We start from the raw sequence: 12,217 nt of genomic DNA, 5'->3' as shown, positions 1-12,217 counted from the left end.
AGAAATCTGCTAAACTTGGTTTATATGAGAGTTATTTGGTGGTATGTAACCTGATTGCAATTCCGCCGCAGTTTAAGCTCACGCCGGATCAGTTGAATTTTAATGAAAAGGAATAGTGGCTACGTTCAACTATTTTATTTTTCATAAACATTTAGAAAATCTCTTTTATGCAATTTGGTATATAGAAAATTGATTTGGTGGTTAATAAATTAAAGGCCATGTGTAAGCAGTTCGATATCGGCTATGTATAGTTTTGTATCTGATACAATTATTATTTTTTCCACCAAACATTTCAACAGAAAATGGTCTGACGTGCAGTGTATGCCTGAAGTGAATATTACGCATTTATCTTGAAATGAAGTTCTGACATTTGTGATTAATTACAGCATGGATTGAAAGCTGCAAAATGAAGACTATTGTGTATTGTTATGATGAACAATTGGGACCTTGGTTTTGCAGTAAAAACTCATACATTTGAACCGAAAATAAAACAGCATCTTAATTGTAGGTGTTTTTTTCTGTGGAACACGACTACTAAAAATTACACCAAAAATACATCATTCGTTCGTCATATTAACAAGTATTATTTATACTTAATTATTCATCAGAAAATATGTCCGAAGTGCAGAATGATATACATGACAAAATTTGCGTACTTTCACCATTAAATAATGGTTAGGTAGATGTCGGACGCAACTCGCCAATATAAAACCACTCGTAATGTCTTCATTCATTAGTTCGTGCTGTCAGGTTTATGATATTGTTTCGCCATACGTAAGGGTCGTCATACATCCGTATGCCAGTTATGTGAATTAATTCGTAGGAACTGTTGAAACATTTGTATTTATTTATAAATCAGTTCTGGAATTAAAACAACTTGAGTTACAAATATCAGGTATTTATTATAAGAAAATGTTTTTTTTCTTTTATATGATCTGTAGCATTTTTTAAATACTGTATGAATTTGTATTTAAAGCTGCACTCTCACAGATTTACCGTTTTGACAACTTTTTAATTTTTTGTCTTGGAATGAGCAAATTTTTGCGTAGATATATGCAAACCAGTGATATAAGACTGCTGACAAAAGATCAGGTCGCAGATTTTCATATTTCTGTTCAAAAATTAATGTTTTACGAACGGTTTAAGAAAAATGCATAAAACATCACTTTTTAAACTTAAACATAAACATATGCGACCTAGTTTTTGTCAGCAGTCTAATATAACTCGTTTTCGTGGATTTCACAAAAATTGGCTCGTTCCAAGACAAAAAAATAAAAAAAGTTGTCAAAACGTTCGACCTGTGAGAGTGCAGCTTCAAAGAAAGCCTCATAATGAAACAATCGTGTTTAAGACTATTGAGCGTACGGATTCTCTAATTGCTTCGCTGTTCGTTGGAGATATACACTTTTATTTAATTATCAGCAAATAAGTTGAAAGTTACGTTTGAGTTACGTAGGAGAGTTACAATAGGCAATAATAATGCGTGAAATAATCTTTTACGGAGATATTATTATTATATTTATATCGCTTCTTTAAGAAAAACAGAAGCTGAAGCTGGATTAAACTCATTCCTTTCGCAAGTGGCAAGAACGGAACAAAGTAAGTAAGTACATTTTAACAAATTACGTCAGAGACCCGTTTCGTTAACATGTCGTAGACATAACGCTGCTTAAAGCTGCACTCTCACAGATTGAACGTTTTGACAACATTTTTATTTTCTGTCTTGGAACGAGCAAATGTTTACGTAAATATCTGCAAACAAGTGCTAAAAGACTGGTGAAAAAAGCTCAGATCGCAGATTTTCATATTTCCGCTCAAAAATTGATGTTTTATGCATTCTTCTTAACCGTTAGTAAGCCATAAATCAATACATTTGGAATGGTCCTATCCTTGTCTTTTGTTACACTATCTATCCTTGTCTTTTGTAACACTATCTATCCTTGTCATTTGAAACGTTATCTAACTCTTTTTATCATTGTCCTTTGTAACACCCGTTATCATTGTCCGATGAAAAACCCTGTAATCATGTCCTTTGTAATACCTTTTATCCTGGTCCTGTATGACGTCCATTACCCTGATTCTTTGTGACATTCATTATCGTGGTCCTTTGTGGTATCCATTATCGTGGTCCTTTGTGACATCCATTACCCTGGTCCCTTGTGACATTCATTATCGTGGTCCTTTGTGGCATCAATTATCCTGGTCCTTTGTGACATCCATTATCGTGGACCTTTATAACATCCATTATCCTGGTCCTTTGTAACATTTATTATCCTGGTCCTTTGTGACATTCATTTCATTGTGACATCCATTTTCCTGGTCTTTTGTAACATCCATTATCCCGGTCCATTGTGGCATCTATTACCATTGACCTTGGTGACATCCATTATCCTGGTCCTTTGTAACACATTTAATCCTGGTCCCTTGTAACATCCATTATCCCGGTCCCTTGTGACATCCATTACCCTTTCCCTTGTGACAGCCATTATCCTGGTCCCTTGTGACAGCCATTATCCTGGTCCCTTGTGACATCCATTATCCTGGTCCTTTGTGACAGCCATTATCCTGGTCCCTTGTGACATCCATTATCCTGGTCCCTTGTGACAGCCATTATCCTGGTCCCTTGTGACAGCCATTATCCTGGTCCCTTGTGGCATCCATTATACTGGTCCCTTGTGAAAACCATTATCCTGGTCCTTTGTGGCAACCATCATCCTAATCCCTTGTAACATCCATTACCCTGGTGCTTTGTGGGATCCATTATCCTGGTCCCATGTGACATCCATTATCCTGGTCCCTTGTGACATCCATTATCCTGGTCCCTTGTGAAAATCATTATCCTGGTCCTTTGTGACATCCATTATCCTGGTCCCTTGTGACATCCATTATCCTGGTCCCTTGTGAAAATCATTATCCTGGTCCTTTGTGGCATCCATCATCCTAATTCCTTGTAACATCCATTACCCTGGTGCTTTGTGGGATCCATTATCCTGGTCCCATGTGACATCCATTATCCTGGTCTTTTGTGACATTCATTATCTTGGTCCTTTTTCACATTCATTATCCTGGTCCTTTGTGACATTCATTAACTTGGTCCTTTGTGACATTCAATACCTTGGTCCTTTGTGACATTCATTATCATCATTATCCTGGTCCTTTGTGACATTCATTAACTTGGTCCTTTGTCACATTCATTATCTTGATCCTTTGTCACATTCATTATCCTGGTCCTTTGTGACATTCATTTTCCTGGTCCTTTGTCACATTCATTATCCTGGTCCTTTGTGAGATTCAATATCTTGGTCCTTTGTGACATTCAATATACTAGTCCTTGGTGACAGTCATTATTCCGGTACATTGTGACATCCATTATCCTGGTTCTTTGTGACATTTATTATCTTGGTCCTTTGTCACGTTCATTATCCTGGTCCTTTGCGACATTCATTATCCTAGTCCTTTGTGACATTCATTATCTTGGTCCTTTATGACATTCATTATTCTGGTCCTTTGTGACATTCATTATCATCATTATCCTGGTCCTTTGTGACATTCATTATCCTGGTCCTTTGTGACATTCATTATCATCATTATCCTGGTCCTTTGTGAAATTCATTATCTTGGTCCTTTGTCACATTCATTATCCTGGTCCTTTGTGACATCCATTTTCTTGGTCCTTTGTGACATTCATTATCTTGGTCCTTTGTGACATTCATTATCCTGGTCTTTTGTGACATTCATTATCCTGGTCCCATGTGACATTCAATACCCTGGTCCTTTGTGACATTCATTATCATCATTATCCTGGTCCTTTGTGACATTCATTATCTTGGTCCTTTGTCAAATTCATTATCCTGGTCTTTTGTGACATTCATTATCCTGGTCCCTTGTGACATTTAATAACCTGTTCCTTTGTGACATTCAATACCCTGGTCCTTTATGACATTCATTATCATCATTATCCTGGTCCTTTGTGAAATTCATTATCTTGGTCCTTTGTCACATTCATTATCCTGGTCCTTTGTGACATCCATTATCTTGGTCCTTTGTGACATTCATTATCTTGGTCCTTTGTGACATTCATTATCCTGGTATTTTGTGACATCCATTTTCCTGGTCCCTTGTGACATTCAATACCCTGGTCCTTTATGACATTCATTATGATCATTATCCTGGTCCTTTGTGAAATTCATTATCTTGGTACTCTGTCACATTCATTATCCTGGTCCTTTGTGGTATTCATTATTCTGGTCCTTTGTGACCCACATTATCCTGGTCCTTTGTGACATTCAATACCCCGGTCCTTTGTGACATTCTTTATCTTGGTCCTTTGTGACATTCATTATCTTGGTCCTTTGTGACATTCATTATCCTGGTTCTTTTGACATCCATTATCCTGGTCCTTTGTGACATTAATTGTCTTGGTCCTTTGTGACATTCATTATCCTGGTCCTTTGTGACATTCACTATCTTGGTCCTTTATGACATTCATTATCCTGGTCCTTTGTGACATTCATTATCCTGGTCATTTTTGACATTCATTATCCTGGTCCTTTGTGATATTAAATATCTTGGTCCTTTGTGACATTCAATATACTAGTCCTTGGTGACATCCATTATCCTGGCCCCTTGTGACATCCATTATCCTGGGCTTTGTGACACAACTTATTCTTGTCCCTTTTAACAGCATCTGCCATTGTAATCTGTAAAACTTTTTATACTTATGCTTTATATTACAACAATCGTAGCAATTTGTATCATAATTAATCCCCTTTCTTTGTTCCACTCTTTATCCTTGTCCCCTCCCGTTTGTTTCGGGTACTAACCCAAAGGCGGGCAAAATTCCCCTATTCGATATTCATTTTGTTATTTTATTAAATATTTATCATATATAATGTATATATTCTATAAAACTGTTTATAACATTTCACAGCAATTTCTTGACAATCAACATGCATATAGTTGGAAAGCACCATAATTGAGTATTATAGGTAATAACTAGCTTGTTTAACCATTTATGGGGCGAAAACCACACACACATGATGGAAATACAGAACTTGAGACCGATTTTGAATAGATATGAAGTTATTTGAACCATGATTTAAGTCCTAAGAGTAACTTTAAACGTTTATTAAAAATGATAAATGTAACATTACAACAATTTATTAGTTAATAACAGCTTCGCGCGTACGAAAGTGTCGGGTCATTTATTATTAAAAATGTCAGGCACGAACAACAATATTTTCTTGAACTGTTTTAAGGTAATTCATGCACATTTTAACGATTAGACTAGTTTCCGTTTAGAAGACAAATTTCGTAAACACGCCAATATATCATTTCGTTTTCAGTCTCAAAATTTGAAAGCTATGACTTAAATGTATGGAGGAAATTTTGCTGGTGATATCGCAATAAACTTTGAACACGGAGCGAGCACAACAACTGGAAGTTTACATACTGCCGCTCTTACCAAACATACCTTTATGCTACAATAAAGAACAGAACAGAACAGATCACAGTTTATTCGCTTTAATGTTCACAACCAAATATCTTTGTTGAATCGTATCTTCTGAATTTATATTTGAGTTTTCGATTTTGGCAATATACAATATAACCGAGACAGGCCGAGACAGGCGTAGCCCGTATTTTTTTTATGTGGATTGCCAAAATTGGACAATAACTTAAAGTGCAACTCTTATTCAAAATCAATAAATACATATGTATAACAAATATACATTTTGAGTGATAAACCTTTAACTAATCAGTAAATAATGCATTTATGGAAATTATTAATTACTTATATCAAGATTGTAACCGTGTATTTAAAAGCTGAAAACGCAAAAATATTAAATGATTGGCGAATGCTTAAAGATTTACTGTGATTTACTATCGTATTATAAGGTAAAATACCGTGTTTTCAGCACATTTCTTTTAAAATAAACTCGGTGTCCTTTATAAGAAACATTGTTTTCGACTTTTCTTCACCCTTTAATGATATTTTAAAACTATTTTTAATTGTGATAAATCTTATTCGGGAATAAGAGTGCATCTTTAATTGGTAGTTGTTGTAGCATTCGTTAGAATATATCTTTGTAAAAATATTCAACAGTAATTTGATCAATCCTCGATAGTTATTTGCTCACACACAAATATAAACAAGTATGCTACCTTTAACTACTGGCACTAGTTTACTACGTGGGAAACAGACTGACATAAATATATACGATAAGTCTTTTTATGGTGCATTCGTCAGAATTGATCTACTTAAAAAGTTAGAATCAATCAACAGAAAAATTGAAAAGTCCTCGTTTGTCATTGGCCCTCACAAAAATGTAAACATCAAGTATATGCTACCTTTTACTTCAGACAAATTCTAACTGAAAAACACTTTATGAATCATTTTGGGGCTGCTGGCACTAGTTTAAAACTGCACTCTCACATATTGAACGTTTTGACAACTTTAAAAAAAAAAATGTATTTGAAGGAGCCAATGTGTGCGAAAATACATGCAGACCAGTCATATCAGACTGCTGACAAAAATTAGATCGCAGATATTTATATTTAAGTTCAAAAAATGTTTTATGCATTTTTCTTAAAACCGTTAGTAACGCTTTTAGCCATAAAACATTAATTTTCGAAAGGAAATATGAAAACCTGCGATCTGATCTTTTGTCCGCAGTCTTTTATCACTAGTTTGCAGATATTTACGCAAAATATTGCTCATTCCATGACAAAAAATATAAAAGCTGTCAAAAAAAACAGTTAACATGTGGGAGTGCAGCTTTAACACGTAAGCCTTGATGGACTAAAGTATGCTTGAAATACTGAAGCTGTCTTTTCATAAGTAAAATGCATGTACAGAATTGTTGAACAATACTCGATTATCATTGGCCTACACCAAAATGCAAACACCGAAAAAACAGAGTAAACAAAACTATAAATAGCTAATCGAGTGACGAACAGTAAATAAATGACACATGGTAACACGTTTTTTTTTCATTGACTAATAGATAATTTGTGGTCGCACCTTAGGCGCGAAGACACCACTTAGCCGGCGCTAAAACCGTCATAAATGTCTAAAACCGTCCTCATACCGTATCGATTCTGGACAGATATTGTGCGTTTGTTTCAGAAATAATATAGTTAATGTCTGGTCTACGGTCAGTCGTCCGCTCCCACGTCGCAACTAACAGTATTACCTACAATGTAAAGTATAGAAAAACACGTAAGTAGATAAATAAATAAATACATGCACTTCTGTGGGTGGCTGTCCCAATGGCAAACACATGGTTGTTTCGGCATGTTGTTTGGTACATAGCATGTTCGTGTTATATCAGTTTGAGCTGGAGCCACAGGTACTTGGCTAAATGTGAAGGTCAGAAGTACTGTGCTAATTCAAGATAACCACAATTGTAAGTCTTGTGGTATTCAAAGGTCATACGTTTAAATTCTGACCTCACCTTGAGCCAAGCAAAATGGCCGTAGCCCAAAAAGCATCTCAAAGAACAATCCTATTTTGTATGTTTTCAGTATGTCTCCACGTGCATCAAGCATCCCCGTATTCCTCCTGGCTGTAGCCTGTGTGTGCCTTGGTCAGAATCAACAGTTCCCCTATGAAAACATGATCGTAATGGCTCGTAACCTTGACCCAACAAACAGGCTCGCAAGCGGGCTCGGTCCGAAAAGTGGGCTCGGTCCGATAAGCGGACCCGGGCCGTCAAGTGGGATAGGTCCGTCAAAAAGTGTCGGTCCTTTCGGTGGAGTCGGTCTGCCAAGTGGAGTTGGTCGGTCCAGTGGAGTTGGATCGTCCAGTGGAGTCGGTCCGTCAAGCAGGCTAGGTTCAAACAGCCGTATCGGTCCGTCAAGCGGGCTCGACTCGTCAGCTGGGCTTGGTTCAACAAGTGGGCTCGGTCCGTCAAGTGGACTTGATCCGTCGAGTAGGTTCGGTTTGTCAAACGGGCTAGGTGCAACAAGCAGACTTGGTCCGTCTAGTGGGCTCAGTCAATCAACTGGGCTCGGTTCACCAAGTAACCTCATTGAATCAAAGGTCGGTCCGTCAAGCGGGCTGGGTTCAACAAGCATGTTCGGAGCAACAAACATGCTCTTTCCTGATCAGAGTACGTGGACGACTTTACAAACAATATATAACTCCATTGATCATAAAGATAACTAAACAAAGGCATCTGGATCTCCCATTTATGTTAAATATATATGTCCCTGCATCAAAACACCTTTCATACTGTTTGCATTGTGTCTTGGTAAAGTACACGGACGTTTTTCATCCTTTATTCCAAAACGTCCGTGCACTTTATCAATTTTGTTTTTTTGCTCATTTCCCCCTTGAAATAACTAGTTGAAATAAAACCATGGCCTCTGATACCTACAAAATGCATAAAACTTAATGAAAATATGATTATCGTATGGATAACTTACGGCTAACACAACTTTTAGTAATATATTTGTCAGGAGCCGTGTACAGAGCCGAAATTTCCACTTCCCAGAAATCAATTGGTCAAGAATTTCAGAAAAAAAGTTAAGGATTTTAGAGAAAGTTGTCTATAACCGTGGAAAGTGCTCTTAAAAATTATCCCAAAATTAAGAAAGTTATCTTTAAAAAAACCTACCTGAATCGAGACATTTTTTTAACATTTTTGCCTTGAACTTTACCAATAAGTCACATGGGTTCTCCATTGTGTTTTTGTAGACGAAACTGTCCATTGACACTGAGCAAAAATTACATAAAAACAAATTGGCAATTAATTCAACCGAAAATGATTTTTTAAATAATTATTGTTTTTGTTTAGTTCCTGATCCAGACTGTCCGTTAGAGATTCACCCGGATACCGATACAATGTTCATCCAGCGTGATGCTGTGGGAGATCCTAAACCACGCAACTGCCCACCAAGGACATATTTCCTGCGTTCTGTTTGCTCCTGCGTGAATATACCGCGCGACAGTAAGTAGGTTACATTCTACTAAATAAAGAGTATAGGTATGTGAACAGGCCGGGTGAATCTCTAACGGACAATCTGGACCAGGAACTTGAGAACCAGAAAAACAACCGTATGGAAAACGGATGTAGTCCTTCTATAGTCTTAAGTTAAGGTCATGTGTACCCACAAAAGCCTAAGTATTTCTTAATGACCATCTTAATAATAATAATAATAATAATAATAATAATAATAATAATAATAATAATAATAATAATAATAATAATAATAATACTAATAATAATAATAATAATAATAATGAAAATAATATAAGCTTTGACACGACCTTTTCACAAGGCACTTTGAGTTCAATACCTGCGGCATTTGTAGCGAAAATTATGGCTACATTACAAAGAACAGTACAGTTATTCCAAAAGCTGTCGATCCAGAATGTATCCAAAACTGAAAAGAAATTATTCGTTATGTAATCACATATGAAACAATGCAGTATCTCAATTTTTGTAGCTTTTCCAGAGTGTAACCTCCGACCATCTGGGCTCGGTTCCGGCTGGTACGAAGAGAATGTGTTTGGAATGTGGATCCAGCGACCATGTGGACCCGGCTCCGCATTTAGCGCGTCAACGTGCGAGTGCTCGCTCGCAATATAGTTACGTCATCAATTTGTGTGTATATATTATTCAAGAAGAGTAAATTCTATGAAATAGGGCTTTTGGACAATATTTTGCACAAACATGCAGAATACCAGAACGTGTGCGTTTTATTTAAATAAACTTAGAAAGTGACAACCACACGTGTATACACGGGTTCTAGGGACCCTATATTTATTGTCTTGTATGTTCTGAAGTCCGTGTATCTGTATGTTGTCACTGTAGTTCAAATCAAAGAAAAAAGTCGAAGCAGTTTCTCAAATATTGACCTAGCTTCTGTTTCACCTGTACGACTTACTGATGGCTCATTCGGAACACCTCGGCCGTTTTTACCGAAAACTACCTCGTATGTATAATGGTACATTAGTAGAAGTAGTTCGTAAAATTTTGAAATCTATTTTAATAAAATGTAGTGTTTTAGCTACTATTTGTAGATCTAAGTATGAATAGATTGTCAGTGAAGGGTATTATTTCAAACATATATAAGATTCCTAAGTGTTAAGTCATTAAGTTTGACTATAGATAGATAATTAACATTGAAAGCCGTCCATATTCATCTGAGGTTGTTTTCGAACAAAATGTCCGAGGAGCTCCGAATGACTGATGACTTACCAAAAGTCCTGTACCGCAGCTTTGAAAACGCTGCTTTCCATTGGATAAAATACAAATTAAAAAATACCACTGTAATGTTTTGGAACGTAAATGTCTGGTATTTAGCTTATGAAACTGCATTTCAATAAATAACTCGTTATTATCAAGGCATTGCTGAATAAAACATCTTTTGTCGCCAGACTGATTAATTGGTTTGACCATATGTGTGTTGTCATGTACTTACACTCATTTATTAAAACTTGTCATTTTATCAGTTATTTTTTTTCCTTGTTAATTGACATTTCATGTGTATAGTCTTGTTAATAATTGTGAAATAAATACTTCCATATGACATGCTTGACGTTATTTATTGCCTGCACTGTTGAACTCATACCTGGTTGACGTACATGTCCAGGGAGTGTTGCGATGCTCTCGTTATTAGTTTTAACACATCACAACAGCTTTATTTGTAGATACGTGTAACATTTAAGTCGACTAACAAACTTGGAGTAGATGGTAACATGTGGTAAAATGTAGGAAAATCACCAATTAAAGCTGCACTCTCACATATTTTTTGCCGTTTTGACAACTTATTATTTTTTGTCTAGGGATGAGCGTAATTTTGCGTAAATATCTGCAAACCAATGATATAAGACTGCTGACAAAAGATCCGATCGAAGATTTTCATATTTCCGTTCGAAAATTAATGTTTTTTTATGGTTAAAAGAAAAATGCATAAAATATCAATTTTATAATTTAAATATGAAAATCTGTGATCTGATTTTTGTCAGCAGTCTTATTTCACTGGTTTCCGTGCATTTTCGCATAAATTTGCTCGTTCCAAGACAAAATAATAATAATAAAAAAAATGTCAAAATGTTCGATTTGTGAGAGTGCAGCTTTAAAAACTACCATCGATTTTTTTTTTATTAATATTTATGAACAAAACCAACACCTGATTATAACTGTAGTGTCATCCGTGCTGGAGGTGCATGTCCACCAAGCGTAGCACTGGGCCAAAGTAACTCACGTTTTAATCTGAGTTGGAGGCTGAAGATATTAGTTTTATTGTAAACTTGAAATTGAAAGAGAGGTAAAGACATGTTTCATTTCCTGCAATTATAAAGAAACATAAATAACTCATTATATTAAACATACGAAGTAAATTAAATTCATTCTGAACTTGAAATTATAAGAGAGCTATTTTTCATTTTCACGATTATTAAGAGACATTAATAACTCATATAAATAACCATACAAAAAAATCAGACACACCTTAATGTTACACACTAAAAGTGAATGTAATGAGGATATATTAATAAATATATAAAACCTCAATTTGACAACAAATAAAAAGTAGTATAAAATTGTTTTTTTTTATGTTTTAAACAAAAAGGAAACAAAGTGGTTTAAAATGTTTTTGTTGTGCACATTTTCTGAATGCGAGTTGTAGACCTTTTCCAATGTCACCAAGTACTCGATCATCAAAAATTACCAGTCAAATCTCAATCTCAAACTCTTTTTCCCATATAAGAGCTTAGTATGATTCAAAATATCCAATGTTTTTACTACATTTAAGCTGGGAGTTGGATTAAATTGGTCCCAGATTTAAGAACGTATTTTATGTACTTAAATAATTGCTTACACACTGTTAACCGATGCGTTGTACTTAATACTTATTACTTTTTTCTGCAGTAAAATAAAAAAAGGAATCTTCATCAACGTTTCTAATCCACATATCATGATAAGAGAAAGGTAAACAAACTCGTCCGATTTTCAATATTTTGACGTCACATGTTCTTCACGAGTTGGGAATGGAATTGATATTAAACTATTTTTCATGATATTGCTTGCCTGTAAATAAGGTTATGAGTTTAATCGGACTGAGTCTGGTCCTTGACGTTTCAGTAGTGAATATTGGCTTATACGAATCTACATGACTGAATGAACAGATACACCTCTGTCAGCTTTCGTAACAACTCGGCAATCTCCGGCAAGCCTCGGGAGAGACCTCGTAAATAGGCTTCAAGATA

The 12,217-nt window shown here is 35.6% G+C and overlaps 1 protein-coding gene across 5 annotated transcripts; it reads left to right on the top strand.

Moving 5' to 3' along the window:
• Positions 1-372: 372 nt before the first annotated feature.
• LOC128209150 (collagen alpha-2(I) chain-like) lies at positions 373-10,538 on the top strand. 5 transcript variants are annotated; one of them, XM_052913246.1, is made up of 5 exons: positions 541-895; positions 1,538-1,599; positions 7,525-8,111; positions 8,799-8,951; positions 9,451-10,538. In XM_052913246.1, exons 3-5 carry the CDS (start codon positions 7,526-7,528, stop codon positions 9,591-9,593), a joined length of 882 nt encoding a protein of 293 aa, XP_052769206.1. In that variant the 5' UTR covers positions 541-895; positions 1,538-1,599; position 7,525; the 3' UTR covers positions 9,594-10,538. The 5 variants fall into 5 exon arrangements, with proteins under 5 accessions (XP_052769368.1, XP_052769206.1, XP_052769049.1 ...); XM_052913089.1 differs by having other exon boundaries at positions 551-895; positions 1,538-1,603; XM_052913328.1 differs by having other exon boundaries at positions 578-895; positions 1,538-1,603; positions 9,460-10,538.
• Positions 10,539-12,217: the final 1,679 nt, after the last annotated feature.

This window comes from Mya arenaria, chromosome 1, assembly GCF_026914265.1.
Source record: "Mya arenaria isolate MELC-2E11 chromosome 1, ASM2691426v1".
In the NCBI taxonomy this organism is placed as follows: Eukaryota; Metazoa; Mollusca; class Bivalvia; order Myida; family Myidae; genus Mya; species Mya arenaria.
Note: the sequence above shows the minus strand (reverse complement) of the source record. Positions and strands in the feature narration are given on the sequence as shown.